Source organism: Gymnodraco acuticeps, unplaced genomic scaffold, assembly GCF_902827175.1.
Source record: "Gymnodraco acuticeps unplaced genomic scaffold, fGymAcu1.1, whole genome shotgun sequence".
Classification (NCBI taxonomy): Eukaryota; Metazoa; Chordata; class Actinopteri; order Perciformes; family Bathydraconidae; genus Gymnodraco; species Gymnodraco acuticeps.
The window spans coordinates 4,692,249-4,714,381 of record NW_022992126.1 but is presented as its reverse complement, the minus strand read 5'-3'; the positions used below and the strand labels follow the sequence as shown (position 1 = coordinate 4,714,381).

Below are 22,133 nucleotides of genomic sequence, written 5' to 3'. Positions count from 1 at the left end.
AAAAGTAAAAATAAAGAAAACCTTGAGACAGAAATCTTGTTTGTTGGTGTTGATTACAATTCAGCTTCAGATTCACTCTTTTGATTGAAATCGATCCGTAACATTTCATAACGTCCAAGATGGCTGCTCGTGTGTAACAAACAAGTATTGCTGTTTTCAGGCAATTTCCTGTTTTTATCTCAAGTTACCCATCATTCCCAATCCTCCTCCAGTAAAGTCTGATACAAGTCCAAATATTTGTTAAGTTAGAGCTCATTCTTCTAAAGAGAATTAAATGTAATTTGTTAAAAGGATGCATAATTTAAAAGCCACAATGGCTACTGTTTGAATCAGGCAAGTTATTTAAGGATGGCCTATACCACAGTCTCCTAGAATAGCATGATAACAATGACAGCCAAGCCGACCTCAACCACATCACGTAGGTAACACCTGGTATTCAGTTAGTGTCGCAGGAAACTCACAGTGACAAACATCCCCTCATGCGACTATAGTTTCACTGCCCAAAGTACAATGTACAAGTTGAGAAGATTTAAACTATACTTAACAAAAGACACAAGCACAAACCACTGACAACAGGAAAGGTTCTAACAAAAGACAAATATTTTAATTCTTTTTTTTTCTGGGTGACCAGTTTTTGCCCTTAATGCGGACCATATTGATCCACATTGACAATGCCTGGACTATAATCATTATGTTACCCCCCCCCCCCCCCCCCCCCCCACACACATTGTGTTGATGAAAGGCAGAGGCTATTTAAAGAAAGGCAGCTTCAGAAGAGCAGCATGTCAGATGGAGGCAATAATTAATGTTTACGTTTTATTCAAAGGTACCTGTAATTTTACACAAGAATCCCTAAACATGAAAAATAATTTTGAACTGCTGCTTTGAAGATTTTAAAATGTAAATGCGGTGATCAATTATTCCACTGGGCTGTCTTCGTCACAGCGAGTACAGAAGATAACTTTTCAAAAATGTGTGCTCACATGTGTGGTCACCAATATTTTCCATGGTTGCTTAGAAACAATGGGTGGCTCAACTTCCTAACAGTCTCAAATGACGTTACACTCCCCGACTGTTGTTGTTCTTGTTGTTTTTGCATCACTGAACCTGAAAAGGCTTTAAATGTATTAACTGTATAAATTGCTGGATTGAGAGAGACAGAGACACATATTTGGTGTATTTGGTAGCACTTAAAAAACGTACTCAAAGAGAGGGCTGGTGAATCTGTTTGTCACACCGGCTGAATGTGAAACTCTTCTGACCTCCAGTGGAGATGTGAAGTGATAAACCAAAAGAGCGCTGGATGAGGAAGACTCGGGCTGTCCTGAACAGCCTGAACCTGACACAATACGCCATCTTTTTAAACTGATTCACTAAAGCAGCTGGACCTTTACATCATAATAACAACAACACATTTCTCTTTAAAATAAGTTCCAATCAATCAAATGAAGACAATAAAAACAGCATTACTATTATTATCTAATGTGAAATTGGCTAAAACTTATTTGATTTTCTATTAAATATTATTTATTTAATGACAGAGCCTTTAGCTTACCACAACAAAGAGTAACAATAATTATATATTCATTCAAATTATTTAGGACTGTTGACACTGTTTTTGGCATGAACCACACCAAAGTGTATTTACATTAATTTGGTGAAAAGCATATTTATACTGACTAAATAAAAATAGATGTGGGTTTTTTCCTTCCACAATTACAAGTTACAATTGATCAGATGTGCACATTGATCTCCATTGTTGCTGTCAAATATGTGAGTGAAAACAGTTAAAGTTACATTAGCAGCTGCTCTAGTGCAGACTAGTGCTGACCTTGTGTATGTCATTGGGGATATAAACATCCATTCAGGTATTATACACACAGACAAGGTGTACGCACACACACACACACACACACACACACACACACACACACACAAAATGTCTTTCTTTTCCTCATACTGCCTGTCCTGCAGCACCTCTTTTCACCCTCTGTCTGAAACCAGGGCCCAGTCTGCTCTGATTGGTTAGCCGGCTGGCTCTGTTGTGATTGGTCAACCTCTTAGAAATGACCCACCCCTTAGCCTTACGGCCAGTCCACAGGCGGCGTGCGTTGAAGCTTCAACGTTTCTTCCCATTCACTTTGAATGGGGTGATGTCACACTTTGCCGAACTGCATTGTGGTTCCGTCGCTTCGCTTTGCTCGTGTTGCTCGCTTCAAAAGTTGAGAAAAGTTCAACTTTTGAAGGTTCAACGGAAGCGTGAGCCAATAAAATCATATGCCAGTACAAGCTCTAGCCAATCAAACCACGTGCTTGTCTGTTCGGGGTGGGAGATTCATGTGATTGGTTGTTGGTCGAGTTTCAGACAAGCCCACCGGCAAGCTTCAACGCACGCCGTGTGGACGCTGCGTTACACGTCCAATGTGTTGGAGCGCTAGCAATAGAAGCGTGAGTACATAGTGATACAGTATGTTGCAAAAGTAAACAAAATAGTCCAATCGAGTGAATTGAGGTAAAGCCTCTAGCCACAGATTGTCATTGCAGATCTCAAATGGAACAATGTATTTGGTATTACAAAAAATTGACTGTTACATTTTGTTGTTAAATTAGTATTATTCGAGGTAAAATCAATATTGAATTATTTCTGAAGATCCCTGTTTAATATAATTGATTAGCGAAAAAGAAAAAATATTTTTACTGATGTCTAGAAAATATCTCCGTGTGTAAAACTGGCCCCCTCTACACTGGTTGTGATGATGATGGGATTATAGATGCTGAAGATTTGGATTTAGTGAAGAGTGGACTCCTGATGAGGACTTCAGCAATGGGGCGAAGCCTACGAGCTAGTTCAGGCAGTCAACTCGAGCACTTATGCTGCATTCATACATAACGCCCCTTGCCCCTCTACAACCAACCAAACAGAGTCTCCTTAATATGCCGCTCTATTTAACCTGCCTCTCTCTATGCATTGCTTGCTGCAGCTACTTCCACGTTGCTGCTGCTTGCCTGCCCCACCACCACCCCAGCTTCCACCTATAGGCTCGGGGGGTTAGTTATTTAATCATCACTCATCGTGCTATGTATACCTGTGGCTGTGAAGTGATGATGACCGAGCCTAGATGCCAAACTCAACTATATGCTACTCCTAATTAACATGTTAAAGAAACACGTGAGTTGTCTGACTGAAATACACTTATAATGATAGATGAGGGCAAGAGAAGAGAACTATAGTTTACATAAAATATAAAAATGTTTTTTTGAATTATTTCGAAGAGCCTCTAGTCTTTGGAAGAGCATTCCTTACATGATACTTATTTTTCTTCTAAATAAAGTCTTAAAAGAAGAGGATGTGGTTGAGGTTGAGTTTGATTAGCAATTACAAAATCAGTAAATGCTTTTATGATAGATTTTTGAATAGCCATACAATGTATTTGCTTTTGCTTTAGCTACTGTGCACTGTAAAGCCAAGCATTGATTCCATTTGAGGCACTACTGCATGTTTTTTCTATGCTGAAATCTTTGGTAACACCTCTGTTAGACGCTAGGGTTTATCTTATTGTGGCCCTATCTAATGTAGAGATCACATCAAAGCCAAGAATACCACATATATTTTGACCAATAGAAAACAAGAACAGAACAAATGTTTCCACTTAAACCAACCAATCGCTACCTTTACTTCCTTTAATGGAAAATTCTGCGCAGGATGTGATATCTGTGAGAAAAACCTGGTTTGCTGTCTTTACCTCTTGGTCATCATCACACATGGACGGGCCGCACATTTTCATGTATGTTCTCTTAGGTAAATCTTTTGATCCAATTTTTATATTTCCATTTGTAAATTAATGTATTACATTAGCATTCTTGTTTGTTTGGTAGGACCCTGAAACTGCTGTAACTCAAAACACTTTTTACACTGAGCACTGTGTGATTGTTTTCCAGGAGTTGTATTCTTCAGTCATTGGACCTCTGGATCAGAGTTGGAGATGTCAGTCAGACCAGGAGACAACATCACTCTCTATTGTGACTGCAATTCATCAACCGGAGTATACATCGTGTGGTACAGGAACTGCTCTCATGAGAACCAGCCTTCTCTTGTCCTTGATACAATTCCAAGGAGAAAAAACTTTATGGATAACAACTATTCTCAGAATCCTCTCCCTCGTTTCCACTTTGTGAAAAGCTCTTCCTCTGAGTCCTATGACCTGCTGATCATTAACATCACTGAGACCGATGAAGGGCTCTACTACTGTGGAACTGATCAGTTTAAGGTGGAGAAAAACGAACAAATTACTTCCGCACATATTTACACACATGGAAACATCTCAACAAGGATCCATGTCAGTAAGTATGCTGTTCTTGTTTTTGTGCCTGCAAGACCTATGTGCGACTGCAGTGAATGTAATCAATTGGCTTAATGATTATTATACCGTACTGAAATAGTGTACAACAAAAATTCAAATAATTATTTTCTTCTTACTTTGGCCACACATTTTATCTGTATTTCTTCTTTGCATAGTAAGCTTTGGGATGATTCTACATTTCAAATAAGATAGACAGGCTCAAGCTAAATGAAAGGTTGGACATTACATTTTCTGGAATAAGCTGAAAACTGATAAACCAGACACATTGGTCAAATAAGAATGGCTATTTCTTTAAAATGCAACTCTGCAATTAAAATAAAAAATATATCTTTCTGTTATGTTGTATTCATTGTTTTAATTAAGCGAATCAAATGACTTATTTTTGTTTAAGACTCCAGTGAGCATCATCCCCAGGAAAGTAAGTTAACGGGAGACTGTAGAGTGTGCTGGATGCTGCTGTTCTCTCTGTGTCCAGCTGTTGCTGCTCTGTCCTCTCTCCTCTCCTCTCTCCTGGTGTATCACCTCTGTAAGAAAGAAGGTAACTAATGTTTTTATTACTTCTAAAGTTTAATTTGTAATGTCAGACTTATCAGTGATCAATGTATTCCCTTAATGTACAGTTTGAGTTTGTGTCATGCTATAATGATGATGTATTGATTTCCGCAGCTAAAGAACCTCAAACTGATCAGCAAACAGCTCAAACAAGACTAAATCAGGTAGGTGTAACAGCAAGATATAATTTATCTTGACAATAAATCCAAACATGATTATGATTCAACAAGTCCTCCAACGCATACGACCAAATGGGTCGATTGTTCAGGCCCTTATTACGACCAAATATGTTGTTTGTTCAAGCGCTTAATACGTCCTGCTCCCGTTGAATGCTAACGTTACAGATGGATGTTTATTCACAAATAACCCTCTCTGTAAAATCCTAAATTGTAGGATAGTTTGGCCATTAAAACACTTTTTGATTAGATTTCTAGAGGCGTGTGGTGCAGTGGGTTGTGAGTTGGTATTCGGATCAGGAGGTCACAGGTTCAAACCCCACTGCAGTCAGCATGTCATTGTGTCCCTGGGCAAGACACTTCACCCCAAATTGCTCCTGTGGGGATTGCCCACAGTATTGAGTATGTAAGTCGCTTTGGATAAAAGCGTCTAACAAGTGACATGTAATGTAATAATGTAATTTCTAGCGAGAAGTGTATATTGTACTTTTAGAATCCACGTCCAGTCGATATGTAGGATATATAGTTTGATAGATATTACGAAGATGATTTGAGGTATGCGGCAGCCTCCATGTAAAGTTACGGGTTGAAAACAGTATTTCCGAACTCGACGTTTTCATAATAAAACCAATGATCAAATGATTTAACAGTGATATCTGCAGTACTCATCAACTAAAAAACATCAGTTTATCCTTGTTAATTAGACGACATTTATTGGTTTAAATTGTGTACAATGCTTTTGTGTTTTTCCCATAGGGTTTTCTCTTTTGATTCTGAGAGACACCTTTATTTTTTCAGAGGTTTTGATAGGCTAACACATCGATTGTTTTAGTCGGAATTTGGTGTTTATGCGATGTGAAATCCAAAAATATTTAAAAAAAATAAAATAATACTTTATTCCGAGTGTTCTTGCTTTTCTCTTTGGAAGTCATCACATAACGGCATTTTAATAGCCTACACGGTTCGGCTGCATTAAATATTACATATCTGCCTTAGTTCTTTATTTATAGAGCCCTGATGAGAAGACCTTTGGAAAAACTGAGAACATGCCGCCAAAACTGAATACGTAACGTGAATCATAAATATATTAGCAATTAAACAACATCTTACATTTATTTTCACACAATACGTCTCCTTGCAGTATCAATACTAATTCGGCTGACTTTTATATTTGATCCAATTGGTAGATAGGTTATATTTACACCATAACGGTGCACAGCTGATATAAAGGGATTTTTTTGTAGTTTTTAAAGATATTATTTACTGAACTCCCTTTCCAACTCCTCATGCAGTTGACTGTTACAGGTATAGACCTATGGTCTATACAGGTTCATGGTACAATGCATAAGCTTCAAATCGAGAGACTGCAACTGTATTTTCCTTTACCGTTCTGTTTTAATTTCACAATAAAGTTAATAGTCATATTATGTTTGATATTATTATGTTTTTTTTAACCCGCACCGCCTAGTGGTTAAAGCACGTTATTGAATGTTGTTGTTGAATACGTTTTATTTGATGAAAACATTTAAATAGTAAGAGTAGCCTACATACAAAATTGGGGGAAAGTAGAAGGCATGATAGAAATATAGAATAGAAAATATCAAGAAGATACTGTAGTGATCTCTACAATAAAACAGTTTAGTGCAGGACGTCCAAAGATATTAACAGGAGGATGTGCAAAACATTATTATTTGGATAGTCTGGCGTGGTTCCATTCCATTTCATAGAGCTGTTTGACGCTCAGCATAACCTTGTCGCACTGCCACTCCAACATCCAATCACAGGGCTTGATGACTAATCACGGGGTTTGTAAAGCAAGGTGGATGTTGTAGTCCCAAACGATAGCTGGGGATTCTGGGTAGTGTAGTGTCTTCGGAAACTGTAGTGTCTAAATTCCGAAAAAACGATTTGTTTCTCTGAATCGAAGGTTAAAAACACAAAAGTATTTACAATTTAAACCAATCAATATTGTGTAATTAACAAGGATAAACTGATGTTTTTTAGTGGATGAGTAACGCAGATATCACTGTGTAATAATTTGACAGTGAGGGGAATTTATCCGGTTTTATTATGAAAACTTCGAGACCGGAAAAACTGTTTTCACCCACGCTAACTTTACATGGAAGCTGCATACACGTTATCCTGGCGAGACCTCAAATCATCTTCGTAATATCTATCAAACTATAGATCTTACACATCGACTGGACGTGGATTCTAAGAGTACAATATACACTTCTCACCAGAAATCGAATCAAAAAGCATTTTAATGGCCAAACTATTCCACAATTTAGGATTTTCCAGAGAGGGTTATTTGTGAATAAACGTCCCTCCAGAGCGTTTGCAATGAACGGGCCGGGAGCATGTTGTTTCTTACACGACCACTAGAGCACCTCTAGTGGTCGAATAAGAAACAACATACACTTTAAAACGTGTCTCTGGGCCGTAATAAGGGCATGAACAATCGGCCTATTTGGTCGTTTTTTGTAGGAGGACAGGCTGTTATGATTCTTAACAACTAATGTCACATTTAAGGATGAAGATGTGTGTTATGCTGCACTGGAAATACGTCCGGCATCAAAGAGACCAAAGAGGACGACAACCCAGAGTTCTGACTTCAGCACCTATTCTGCCATCAACACTTCGAGGATGTAAAAACTTGCAAGACAGTTACTAAACAAGATCACAAACAAACCAAAATTGTATGCTATTTTTCCAGGATAAGTAGAGACCATTATGCCGCTTATCGTTCCCATTTAAAGCCGAGCAACAGTCAGCATTATCTATGACTGATGTGTATAAAAAGCTGTATGCATAAAGTAATTGTTTTGAAGGTGAAAGCAGTTATGTCTTTAGAAGTTGATACTAAACTATATTTCTAATTTCCTGAAACCACTTAAAAAAGTAAAAATAAAGAAAACCTTGAGACAGAAATCTTGTTTGTTGGTGTTGATTACAATTCAGCTTCAGATTCCCTCTTTTGATTGAAATCGATCCGTAACATTTCATAACGTCCAAGATGGCTGCTCGTGTGTAACAAACAAGTATTGCTGTTTTCAGGCAATTTCCTGTTTTTATCTCAAGTTACCCATCATTCCCAATCCTCCTCCAGTGAAGTCTGATACAAGTCCAAATATTTGTTAAGTTAGAGCTCATTCTTCTAAAGAGAATTAAATGTAATTTGTTAAAAGGATGCATAATTTAAAAGCCACAATGGCTACTGTTTGAATCAGGCAAGTTATTTAAGGATGGCCTATACCACAGTCTCCTAGAATAGCATGATAACAATGACAGCCAAGCCGACCTCAACCACATCACGTAGGTAACACCTGGTATTCAGTTAGTGTCGCAGGAAACTCACAGTGACAAACATCCCCTCATGCGACTATAGTTTCACTGCCCAAAGTACAATGTACAAGTTGAGAAGATTTAAACTATACTTAACAAAAGACACAAGCACAAACCACTGACAACAGGAAAGGTTCTAACAAAAGACAAATATTTTAATTCTTTTTTTTTTCTGGGTGACCAGTTTTTGCCCTTAATGCGGACCATATTGATCCACATTGACAATGCCTGGACTATAATCATTATGTTACCCCCCCCTCCCCCCCCCCCCCCACACACATTGTGTTGATGAAAGGCAGAGGCTATTTAAAGAAAGGCAGCTTCAGAAGAGCAGCATGTCAGATGGAGGCAATAATTAATGTTTACGTTTTATTCAAAGGTACCTGTAATTTTACACAAGAATCCCTAAACATGAAAAATAATTTTGAACTGCTGCTTTGAAGATTTTAAAATGTAAATGCGGTGATCAATTATTCCACTGGGCTGTCTTCGTCACAGCGAGTACAGAAGATAACTTTTCAAAAATGTGTGCTCACATGTGTGGTCACCAATATTTTCCATGGTTGCTTAGAAACAATGGGTGGCTCAACTTCCTAACAGTCTCAAATGACGTTACACTCCCCGACTGTTGTTGTTCTTGTTGTTTTTGCATCACTGAACCTGAAAAGGCTTTAAATGTATTAACTGTATAAATTGCTGGATTGAGAGAGACAGAGACACATATTTGGTGTATTTGGTAGCACTTAAAAAACGTACTCAAAGAGAGGGCTGGTGAATCTGTTTGTCACACCGGCTGAATGTGAAACTCTTCTGACCTCCAGTGGAGATGTGAAGTGATAAACCAAAAGAGCGCTGGATGAGGAAGACTCGGGCTGTCCTGAACAGCCTGAACCTGACACAATACGCCATCTTTTTAAACTGATTCACTAAAGCAGCTGGACCTTTACATCATAATAACAACAACACATTTCTCTTTAAAATAAGTTCCAATCAATCAAATGAAGACAATAAAAACAGCATTACTATTATTATCTAATGTGAAATTGGCTAAAACTTATTTGATTTTCTATTAAATATTATTTATTTAATGACAGAGCCTTTAGCTTACCACAACAAAGAGTAACAATAATTATATATTCATTCAAATTATTTAGGACTGTTGACACTGTTTTTGGCATGAACCACACCAAAGTGTATTTACATTAATTTGGTGAAAAGCATATTTATACTGACTAAATAAAAATAGATGTGGGTTTTTTTCCTTCCACAATTACAAGTTACAATTGATCAGATGTGCACATTGATCTCCATTGTTGCTGTCAAATATGTGAGTGAAAACAGTTAAAGTTACATTAGCAGCTGCTCTAGTGCAGACTAGTGCTGACCTTGTGTATGTCATTGGGGATATAAACATCCATTCAGGTATTATACACACAGACAAGGTGTACGCACACACACACACACACACACACACACACACACACACACACACACAAAATGTCTTTCTTTTCCTCATACTGCCTGTCCTGCAGCACCTCTTTTCACCCTCTGTCTGAAACCAGGGCCCAGTCTGCTCTGATTGGTTAGCCGGCTGGCTCTGTTGTGATTGGTCAACCTCTTAGAAATGACCCACCCCTTAGCCTTACAGCCAGTCCACAGGCGGCGTGCGTTGAAGCTTCAACGTTTCTTCCCATTCACTTTGAATGGGGTGATGTCACACTTTGCCGAACTGCATTGTGGTTCCGTCGCTTCGCTTTGCTCGTGTTGCTCGCTTCAAAAGTTGAGAAAAGTTCAACTTTTGAAGGTTCAACGGAAGCGTGAGCCAATAAAATCATATGCCAGTACAAGCTCTAGCCAATCAAACCGCGTGCTTGTCTGTTCGGGGTGGGAGATTCATGTGATTGGTTGTTGGTCGAGTTTCAGACAAGCCCACCGGCAAGCTTCAACGCACGCCGTGTGGACGCTGCGTTACACGTCCAATGTGTTGGAGCGCTAGCAATAGAAGCGTGAGTACATAGTGATACAGTATGTTGCAAAAGTAAACAAAATAGTCCAATCGAGTGAATTGAGGTAAAGCCTCTAGCCACAGATTGTCATTGCAGATCTCAAATGGAACAATGTATTTGGTATTACAAAAAATTGACTGTTACATTTTGTTGTTAAATTAGTATTATTCGAGGTAAAATCAATATTGAATTATTTCTGAAGATCCCTGTTTAATATAATTGATTAGCGAAAAAGAAAAAATATTTTTACTGATGTCTAGAAAATATCTCCGTGTGTAAAACTGGCCCCCTCTACACTGGTTGTGATGATGATGGGATTATAGATGCTGAAGATTTGGATTTAGTGAAGAGTGGACTCCTGATGAGGACTTCAGCAATGGGGCGAAGCCTACGAGCTAGTTCAGGCAGTCAACTCGAGCACTTATGCTGCATTCATACATAACGCCCCTTGCCCCTCTACAACCAACCAAACAGAGTCTCCTTAATATGCCGCTCTATTTAACCTGCCTCTCTCTATGCATTGCTTGCTGCAGCTACTTCCACGTTGCTGCTGCTTGCCTGCCCCACCACCACCCCAGCTTCCACCTATAGGCTCGGGGGGTTAGTTATTTAATCATCACTCATCGTGCTATGTATACCTGTGGCTGTGAAGTGATGATGACCGAGCCTAGATGCCAAACTCAACTATATGCTACTCCTAATTAACATGTTAAAGAAACACGTGAGTTGTCTGACTGAAATACACTTATAATGATAGATGAGGGCAAGAGAAGAGAACTATAGTTTACATAAAATATAAAAATGTTTTTTTGAATTATTTCGAAGAGCCTCTAGTCTTTGGAAGAGCATTCCTTACATGATACTTATTTTTCTTCTAAATAAAGTCTTAAAAGAAGAGGATGTGGTTGAGGTTGAGTTTGATTAGCAATTACAAAATCAGTAAATGCTTTTATGATAGATTTTTGAATAGCCATACAATGTATTTGCTTTTGCTTTAGCTACTGTGCACTGTAAAGCCAAGCATTGATTCCATTTGAGGCACTACTGCATGTTTTTTCTATGCTGAAATCTTTGGTAACACCTCTGTTAGACGCTAGGGTTTATCTTATTGTGGCCCTATCTCATGTAGAGATCACATCAAAGCCAAGAATACCACATATATTTTGACCAATAGAAAACAAGAACAGAAAAAATGTTTCCACTTAAACCAACCAATCGCTACCTTTACTTCCTTTAATGGAAAATTCTGCGCAGGACGTGATATCTGTGAGAAAAACCTGGTTTGCTGTCTTTACCTCTTGGTCATCATCACACATGGACGGGCCGCACATTTTCATTTATGTTCTCTTAGGTAAATCTTTTGATCCAATTTTTATATTTCCATTTGTAAATTAATGTATTACATTAGCATTCTTGTTTGTTTGGTAGGACCCTGAAACTGCTGTAACTCAAAACACTTTTTACACTGAGCACTGTGTGATTGTTTTCCAGGAGTTGTATTCTTCAGTCATTGGACCTCTGGATCAGAGTTGGAGATGTCAGTCAGACCAGGAGAAAACATCACTCTCTATTGTGACTGCAATTCATCAACCGGAGTATACATCGTGTGGTACAGGAACTGCTCTCATGAGAACCAGCCTTCTCTTGTCCTTGATATAATTGCAAGGAAAAAAAACGTTAAGGATAACAACTATTCTCAGAATCCTCTACCTCGTTTCCACTTTGTGAAAAACTCTTCCTCTGAGTCTTATGACCTGCTGATCATTAACATCACTGAGACCGATGAAGGGCTCTACTACTGTGGAACTGAAACGTTGAAGGTGGAGAAAAAAGAACAAATTACTTCCGCACAGATTTACACACATGGAAACATCTCAACAAGGATCCATGTCAGTAAGTATGCTGTTCTTGTTTTTGTGCCTGCAAGACCTATGTCCGACTGCAGTGAATGTAATCAATTGGCTTAATGATTATTATACCATACTGAAATAGTGTACAACAAAAATTCAAATCATTATTTTCTTCTTACTTTGGCCACACATTTTATCCATATGTATTTCTTCTTTGCATGGTAAGCTTTGGGATAATTCTACATTTCAAATAAGATAGACAGGCTCAAGCTAAATGAAAGGTTGGACATTACATTTTCTGGAATAAGCTGAAAACTGATAAACCAGACACATTGGTCAAATAAGAATGGCTATTTCTTTAAAATGCAACTCTGCAATTAAAATTAAAATATATATCTTTCTGTTCAATGAAAACTTGAATTCTAATGAATTTAATTCAATTAAAACAGTGATTTTAGTTTAGAAAATGTTATGGTTCTTAGATCCAGGCTTTCAATGAGTTTAACTGACTTGTGTCGAGTTTGTTAAAACAACTAAAATGTTGTATTCATTGTTTTAATTAAGCGAATCAACTGACTTATTTTTGTTTAAGACTCCAGTGAGCATCATCCCCAGGAAAGTAAGTTAACGGGAGACTGTAGAGTGTGCTGGATGCTGCTGTTCTCTCTGTGTCCAGCTGTTGCTGCTCTGTCCTCTCTCCTCTCCTCTCTCCTGGTGTATCACCTTTGTAAGAAAGAAGGTAACTAATGTTTTTATTACTTCTAATGTTTAATTTGTAATGTCAGACTTATCAGTGATAATCAATGTATTCCCTTAATGTACAGTTTGAGTTTGTGTCATGCTATAATGATGATGTATTGATTTCCGCAGCTAAAGAACCTCAAACTGATCAGCAAACAGCTCAAACAAGACTAAATCAAGTAGGTGTAACAGCAAGATATAATTTATCATGACAATGAATCAGAACATGATCATTATTCTAAACAACTAATGTCACATTTAAGGATGAAGATGTGTGTTATGCTGCACTGGAAATACGTCCGGCATCAAAGAGACCAAAGAGGACGACAACCCAGAGTTCTGACTTCAGCACCTATTCTGCCATCAACACTTCGAGGATGTAAAGACTTGCAAGACAGTTACTAAACAAGATCACAAACAAACCAAAATTGTATTCTATTTTTCCAGGATAAGTAGAGACCATTATGCCGCTTATCGTTCCCATTTAAAGCTGAGCAACAGTCAGCATTATCTATGACTGATGTGTATAAAAAGCTGTATGCATAAAGTCATTGTTTTGAAGGTGAAAGCAGTTATGTCTTCAAAAGTTGATACTAAACTATATTTCTAATTCCCTGAAACCACTTAAAAAAGTAAAAATAAAGAAAACCTTGAGACAGAAATCTTGTTTGTTGGTGTTGATTACAATTCAGCTTCAGATTCCCTCTTTGATTGAAATCGATCCGTAACATTTCATAACGTCCAAGATGGCTGCTCGTGTGTAACAAACAAGTATTGCTGTTTTCAGGCAATTTCCTGTTTTTATCTCAAGTTACCCATCATTCCCATTCCTCCCCCAGTAAAGTCTGATACAAGTCCAAATATTTGTTAAGTTAGGGCTCATTCTTCTAAAGAGAATAAAATGTAATTTGTGAAAAGGATACATCATTTAAAAGCCACAATGGCTACTGTTTGAATCAGGCAAGTTATTTAAGGATGGCCTATACCACAGTCTCCTAGATAACATGACAGCAATGACAGCCAAGCCGACCTCAACCACATCATGTAGGTCACACCTTGTATTCAGTTAGTGTCGCAGGAAACTCACAGTGACAAACATCCCCTCATGCGACTATAGTTTCACTGCCCAAAGTACAATGTACAAGTTGAAGAATTAAAATATACTTAACAAAAGACACAAGCACAAACCACTGACAACAGGAAAGGTTCTAACTAAAAACATATATTTTAATTCTTTTTTTTTCTGGGTGACCAGTTTTTACCCTTAATGCGGAGCATATTGATCCACATTGACAATGCCTGGACTATAATCATTATGTTACCTGTCCATCACTTAAGTCAGGTTCTCAGAGAACCCCCCGCCCCCACATTGTGTCGATGAAAGGCAGAGGCTATTTAAAGAAAGGTAGCTTCAGAAGAGCAGCATGTCAGATGGATGCAATAATTAATGTCTACGTTTTATTAAAATGTGTCTGGAATTGTACACAAGAATCCCTAAACATGAAAAATAACTTTGAACTGCAAAATATTTAAAAATGTAAATGCAGTGATCAATTATTCCACTGGGCTGTCTTCGTCACAGCGAGTACAGCAGATAACTTTTCAAAAATGTGTGCTCACATGTGTGGTCACCAATATTTTCCATGGTTGCTTAGAAACAATGACTGGCTCAACTTCCTAACAGTCTCAAATGACGTTACACTCCCCGACTGTTGTTGTTCTTGTTTTTGCATCACTGAACCTGAAAAGGCTTTAAATGTATTAACTGTATACATTGCTGGATTGAGAGAGACAGAGACACATATTTGGTGTATTTGGTAGCACTTAAAAACCGGCTGAATGTGAAACTCTTCTGACCTCCAGTGGAGATGTGAAGTGATAAACTAAAAGAGCGCTGGGTTAGGAAGACACCAAGCTCTCCCGAACAGCCTGAACAAGAACAAAATTAAAACAGCTGGACCTTTACATCATAATTTCAATCAGGAGAGACGTGATGTATGAAATACATGTTTATTACCGGGACACATAATATGAAGGAATAGTGATTGACGGATTACAACAAGTGAATGGAATGATGTTTGGCGATTAGGCCCCGGTTTGCAGGATGATCATTCAGGAGGGGAAAACCGCTCCGATGAACCCCCCGGGGTCTAGACACTGGTGGTGGTGATAAGTAGTTCGGTCCGGTCTGAAGGGAGAAGGTTTTAGCTTGGCCCTGTATTAGGAGACAGGAGGCGAAGGGGTGGAGGAGGGTTGCGCGTTGACACCTGAAATGACAACTGGCGGAAAGGGAAGGGCAGATTTAAAGGGGTTAGTGGGTGCGATGATTGGCTAGCCGGGGAGTAACGCCCCTGATCACTTAATGAGAGAGGAGAGAGTATTGAAGTGACGTGTAACACCAGAGGATATTGGTCTTCCTGATTGAACTTGCGCTAAGCTACATTACTACAACACATTTCTCTTCAAAAGAGGTCCCAATCAATCAAATGAAATGAAGACAATAAAAACTCCTTTACTTTACATCTTATGTGACATTATCAAATACTTGAACTTGAAATATGTATTTAATGACAGAGCCTATGGCAGACCATAATAACGACAATAACAATAAATGCATAATCCACTTAACTATTTAGGACTGTTGACACTGTTAGTGGCATGGACCACACCAAAGTGTATTTAAATGAATTTGGTGAAAAAGCATATTGTATATTTATTATTTTCTTCATAATGGATGTCTGTTTTATTTTCTTCCACAATTTAAACTACAACTTAAACTTGATCAGATGTGCACATTGGACTCTATACAAAAAAACACCTGTTGTTATGGAGTGCATAGCCTGTGAGCTAGTTGAGGCAGTCAACTCGAGGTACAATGACACACACGTGTGACGTGCCTTAACCCCTCATACCACCAACCAAAAACATTCTCCTAAATCTGGTGCTCTATTTTACCTGCAATACATGCCATCTCTCCCTCTGCATCACCAATGCTGCTGCTGCACTGCTTCTGCACAACTGCTGCTTTTCTGCCCCAGCATCGATCTCTAGGCTCCGGGGGAAAATTATTTAACATTTCAAATGTGAGTGTCTGACTGAAATACAGTTTGGCTTCCGATTCACATTTTGACTGAATTCGACCTGTTACAATTCATAATGGATTTTATGATTATATCTCTCCAGATACAACATTTGTTTTCAGACAATGTCCTGTTCTACTGTATATCAAACTGCTATCAGCCCCCACATACCGTTCACCAGTGGTCTCAGACAATTCAAAATACACTTTACAGGAAACCCACATACATCCCCTCACACGCTCAGCATGCAGACAGACTGAAGCTGCAGACGAGTGGCCTGCTGAAGGTGTTGGTGGAATAGAGTTAATAAAGTTTTTCTTAAATGTGCAACACTTTGCTCACATGGTAGAAATTCCCACAAGCTTGAAAACAGTAGTCAGTGGTTTGGTTAGATGGTGATATTTATGTATATCTACAGTCAAGCTAAGCATCTGCAGCCACCTCAGCTACGTTTAGAAGTACAGGTCATATGAAATGATTAAAACATTTTTATTTCAAAGCCAACTTTTTGAAGTAAAATAATTAAATAAAATATATTGTTCTCTGTCCTTTGTCTTTGACTGATGGATGTGCCAACATAATATCTGCATTATTTTTTGTCTTAACATAATTGCTGTGAGAATGCTAAATGTTTAATGTAACATTTGACATATATTTTAAGGTATTTCTGTGCTTTCATCACAAACCGTGTTTTAGTCTAAATTCTATAATGAATGTGTTTTTTTATTTAGCTTGTTACACAATATAAAAACTTGTAAAAATATAAAATATGACATGTAAATAATGTTATTTTTGTACATGTGTTTTTTAGATATTTGTTATGTGTATGCCTTTAAAGGTCATCAACAGTAGCATAGTTTTCGAAGCATATATAACATTTAATTTCATGTACATAATGTTGTATGTGATTGCCAATTTCTTTTTTGAATATATTTGGCAAGATATTAATTTTGAACAATGAAATGAAATGCTTTGTATCTTATTGAGCTACCACTTACAAATATGTATGTATGTATGTATGTATGTATGTAAACTCAGTGTATCTGGAGTGGGGCAAATTGTGTCATCTGTCTGTCCCAGTTTTGTGAGGCCTCAATGTTGGTCAGCAGACGCATTTGAATAAAATATTTGAATGATGCAATAGTGTGAAGGTGGATTAATAATTGAGTAAATCAAGATTCATTTCCAAGAACTTGATTGAGGTAAAAGCCTCTAGCCACAGATTGTCATTGTAGATCTGAAATGGAACAATGGCACTACAAAAGATGGTTTATTACTTATTTTGTTAAATCAAATTATTGGAAATACAATCAATATTGAATTTATTTCTGAAGATCCCTGATTAATATACTTACGACTGAGGTTTAAAATATGTCTCAGTGTGTAAAACTGGCAACAGGCTGACATGAAAACAAAAAATAAGATGACACATTGTTATTTAGTTTTAAATAATTGTGGTCTTTACCACAGCCAACATAAATAAATCTGTCTTTAAGAACAGGATATCTTCTCATTCAGAAAAACCATGCCAGTGAGTCAAATGTTAGAGCAGTATAAACATGGCAAGCAAAACCATCTATTTGGAAACCCGTTGAACAGCATCACCTAAACAAGTAGGTAGTATTAAATATCAACTCCCTATATGATATCCTGATTATAACTTCAAACCCAAACACTGTCTATACATATAACCTTTAAACTTTTCACATAAACCCCCCAAAACAACTTTTGTGAGCTATTCAAAGTTGGTCCTTTAGACTTTGGAAGAGTTCTGCTTGCGATACGGCCACTTACATTTTTCTTCGGAATAAAGTCTTTATGGAAGAGGTTGGGTTTGTCAACATCTGTAAATGATTTTCAGATCATTACCCCCTGATCTACAGCAACCCCAAATGGCCATAAGATCCCTTAACATTGTCTTATTTGATGATTGTTAACTTCTCCACACTTCAGTTTGATGCTAAGGTTAATCCTTTTGTGGGCCTATATCTTATCTAGTGATCACATCAAAGCCAAGAATAGCACGTATATCTGGACCAACAGAAGACAAGAACTGAAAAAATGTTTCCACTCAACCCAACCAATCATTGCCTTAACTTCCCTTAACGGAAAAAGTCTGCGCAGGACGTGATATCTCTGAGTAAAACCTGTTTCACTTGTCTTTAACTCTTGGTCATCATCACACATGGACGGGCCACATATTTTCATTTTCATCCTCTTAGGTTTTTCTTTTGATACCATTTTTGGAATTAATTCATTATACTTCCATTTGGAATGATTCATTTTGATATGTTCATTTTATTTTAGAAGGAATCTGCCCATACCTTAATGTGAAAATACTGACTACATATGTTTGTTTTCCAGGAGTTGTATCCTTCAGTCATGACTGGACCTCTGGATCAGAGTTGGAGATGACAGTCAGACCAGGAGAAAACATCACTCTCTACTGTGACTGCAAGTTATCAACCGGAGTATACATCGTGTGGTACAGGAACTGCTCTCATGAGAACCAGCCTTCTCTTGTCCTTAAAAATGAATGGACACAAACCACAAACATTGAACGCGTACTTAATCCTCTCCCTCGTTTCCACTTTGCGAGAAACTATTCCTCCGAGTCCTATGACCTGCTGATCATTAACATCACGGAGACCGATGAAGGGCTCTACTACTGTGGAACTGAAACGTTTGATGTGGAGAGGGAAAAACAAATTATTCACAGAAATCTTTACACAAATGGCAACGTCTCAACAAGAATCCGATTAAGTAAGTGTGCTGTTCCAGTGTTGTACCTGCAAGATATATGTGTGAGTGAAGTGTATGGAATCAATTGACTTAATGTTCATGGTACAGAACTGAAATACTGTAAACATTGTTACAAATAATTTCCTTAATTCTGGGGCTACATGTTTCATCCATATGTATTTATTCTCTATTTTTGTGCATGGTGAGCTTTGGGATGATTCTACATTTCAGGCTCAAGCAATATTGATTCATACATTGCTTTTGCTGGAATTAGTTAAAAATAAGTACCATATAAGACAAGCACAAGTTTCATTTGAGGGTCATACTGCATTATAATTGTGAATTTGCTGAGGGCTGATTCAAAATGGCCCGGGGGCCAAATGTGGACACCCCTGGATTAAGCTAATCGACAAAACTTTTTGTTTTAGACTCCAGTGAGCCTGATCACAATGAGACTTCACAAAACTGCGGTGTAATGCAAGACTGCAATGGTGTGTGCTGGATGCTGCTGTTCTCTCTGTGTCCAGCTGTTGCTGCTCTGTCCTCCCTCCTCTCCTCTCTCCTGGTGTACCACCTCTGTAAGAAAGAAGGTAACTAATGTTTATCTTACTTTTAAAGTTTAACTTGTAATGTCAGACATATCTGTGATAATTCATTGACAATTATTCTCTTCTCTTGATACTGTGTGAGTGTACCATGCTGTAATTATGACGTATTGATTTCCGCAGCTAAAGAACTTCAAACTGATCAGCAAACACCTCAAAAAAGACTAAATCAGGTAGGTGAAACAGTAAAATATAATCATCATGACAATAAATCGGAAAATTATTATGATTCTAAACAACAATTGTAACATTTAAGGATGAAGATGTGTGTTATGCTGCACTGGAATTTCGCCCGGCGTCACATAGACCAAAGAGGACGACAACCCAGAGTTCTGACTTCAGCACCTATTCTGCCATCAACACTTCTAGGATTTAAAGAGTTTGAACAACAGCACAAAGCAGAATCTATGACTGATGTGTAAGAAAATGTGCATTAAATACATTTCAGTCAGAAAACTCACGTGTTTCTTTGATATGTTTATTAGAAGCAGCATATAGTTTGACTTTGACTTTGACTTTGTCTAGGCTCGGGCCTCATCACTCCACAGACTTACAGAGCACATTGAGTGATGATTAGATAACTATCCCCTGAGCCTACAGGTGGGTGCTGGGGTGGAAGCTGGGGTGGTGGAGGAGCAGTGTCCGGTGCCTTGCTCAAGGGCAGATCTGAGTTATATAGGTTTAGGACAGGGGTCGGCAACCCGCGGCTCTCGAGCCGCATGGCATGCGGCTCTTTAAGCCCTCTGCTCTGGCTCCCTTGAGTTTAGACATAAATAAGAAGGAAATTGAATAAACATATTTGTAGGACTATTTAAATGTTGTTGCATGGCTGAAAATGTTTCGTATCTTGTATTTTGAGGTGATACTGTGACACATAAATAAAAAACGGTTTTAATTAGGTCAACTAAAATATGCGTCACATCCTGCTACGGTCCCGCGCCAGTGCCTTTTCTTGCAGTCGAATAACCTGACCCCCGGCTCGATGAGCGAACTATGGATAAATAAAATAAAAGTATCGGAGAAACACAGGATTTAATTCTGCGTTGTTTTTTTCTTCAAATGTGCAGAGGACTCTCCAAGTGCTGTGTTTAATTTATTTTAAAGTAGGCCTGTGTATTATTTTTTTATTTTTTTATTCTCCTTATAAGAGTTCTTTGTACTAAATTTTATAATATAATAAATAATAAATGCAAAAAAACTGTAGTTTTTGTGTATGATAAATAAATACAACTTTATAAGCTATCAATTATGTTTTGCGGCTCCAGCTAAAACAAATTGTTGGAAAAGGGGGCAAAATGGCTCTTTTGGTCAAAAAGCTTGCAGACCCCTGGTTTAGGAGAACGTGTTTGGTTGGTTGTAAGAGGGACAAGGCACGTTTAAATGTATCATTGGTGCTTTAGTTGACTGCCTGAACTAGGTTGGAGGCTTCGCCCCATTTGTAGTAGTAGTTCATTTGTAAAGTTTATACGTTGCAAAGTTCTCTATAATTACTCTATTTCTAATTTCCTGACACCACTTAAAACATTCTAAAAGCTAGCAGCAGCATACAGTACAGTAAATCATAGTAGATAACAATAACTTTTGTGTAAGGGTTATTCAAATGTGTCTGTAATTGTTCAGAATGCTGATGGAGTAAGATGTGAAGTAATAAACCAAAAGAGGGCTGGATGAGGAAGACAACAAGCTGTCCCGAAGAGCCTGAACGAGACACAATGTACCATCTTGGTTTTGAACTGATTCCCTAAAGCAGCTGGAACTTTACATCATAATTACAATTACAATAACACATTTCCAAAATGAAAATAAAATTATAAAATCAGCATTACTTTACATCTAATGTGACATTAACAAAAACATACTACACCTACTGATATTTATTTAGTTTCCCATTAAATGATTTCCCTTTGGCAGACCATAACAATGGCAGTAACAATACATCCATAATACACCTAATTATTTAGGACTGTCGCAACTGTCTGAAATTGATTCATGAAAACATTTTATACTGGCTATATTCTGCCTTTATTATTTTATTTTTCACAAAATAGATGTGACTTTTCCCTTCCACAATTACAAGTTAAAATTGATCAGATGTGCTCTCCATTGTTGTTGTAAAATACGTGAGTGAAGCCTGCGACCTAGTTCAGGCCATCAACCTGAGCTACAATGATGCATGAACATGACGTGCCTGCACTCATACCACCAACCAAACACGTTCGCCTAAATCTGGTGCTCTTTTTAAGCTGCCAGACTTGCCATCTCTCTCTGCTCTACTTCTGCACCACTGCTACTTTTCTGCCCCAACATCCGCCTGTAGGCTCCGGCGATTCTGTTATTTAATAAGCACTCTTTTTAAAAATGTCTTGTAGAGTGATAACAGTGCCTAACTTTTGTATTATTTTGTAATAAGCATTTTAACTGTGAGTTGTTGTACAGTTCATCTTTCAGTCCACATCTTGATCGATCAGCTACATTCCATAATGGCGTTTATGATTCCATCTCTGCAACAAGACACATAAGCTGTTATCAGCCCCCACGTACCCTTCACCAGTGGTCTGAGACAATTCAAAGTAAGCTTTACAGGAAACCCACAGTGACAAACTTCCCCTCACATGCTCAGCCTGCAGACAGACTGAAGCTGCAGATAGTGACCTGCTAAAGGTGTTGGTGGAATT

At 37.9% G+C, this 22,133-nt stretch overlaps 3 protein-coding genes across 3 annotated transcripts; all 3 read left to right on the top strand.

The window, feature by feature from the left end:
• Positions 1-3,762: 3,762 nt before the first annotated feature.
• On the top strand, positions 3,763-7,957 carry LOC117537902. The gene is made up of 5 exons (XM_034203293.1): positions 3,763-3,799; positions 3,940-4,341; positions 4,753-4,899; positions 5,028-5,077; positions 7,622-7,957. Exons 1-5 carry the CDS (start codon positions 3,763-3,765, stop codon positions 7,739-7,741), a joined length of 756 nt encoding a protein of 251 aa, XP_034059184.1. The 3' UTR covers positions 7,742-7,957.
• Positions 7,958-11,752: 3,795 nt separating this feature from the next.
• On the top strand, positions 11,753-13,680 carry LOC117537903. The gene is made up of 5 exons (XM_034203294.1): positions 11,753-11,791; positions 11,932-12,333; positions 12,883-13,029; positions 13,161-13,210; positions 13,295-13,680. The coding sequence occupies exons 1-5, from the start codon at positions 11,755-11,757 to the stop codon at positions 13,412-13,414; spliced, it is 756 nt and encodes a 251-aa protein (XP_034059185.1). The 5' UTR covers positions 11,753-11,754; the 3' UTR covers positions 13,415-13,680.
• A 4,632-nt stretch (positions 13,681-18,312) lies between these two features.
• LOC117537906 lies at positions 18,313-19,884 on the top strand. Its single transcript, XM_034203298.1, has 5 exons — positions 18,313-18,333; positions 18,476-18,874; positions 19,282-19,443; positions 19,582-19,631; positions 19,715-19,884. Exons 2-5 carry the CDS (start codon positions 18,523-18,525, stop codon positions 19,832-19,834), a joined length of 684 nt encoding a protein of 227 aa, XP_034059189.1. The 5' UTR covers positions 18,313-18,333; positions 18,476-18,522; the 3' UTR covers positions 19,835-19,884.
• The last annotated feature ends 2,249 nt before the right edge of the window (positions 19,885-22,133 follow it).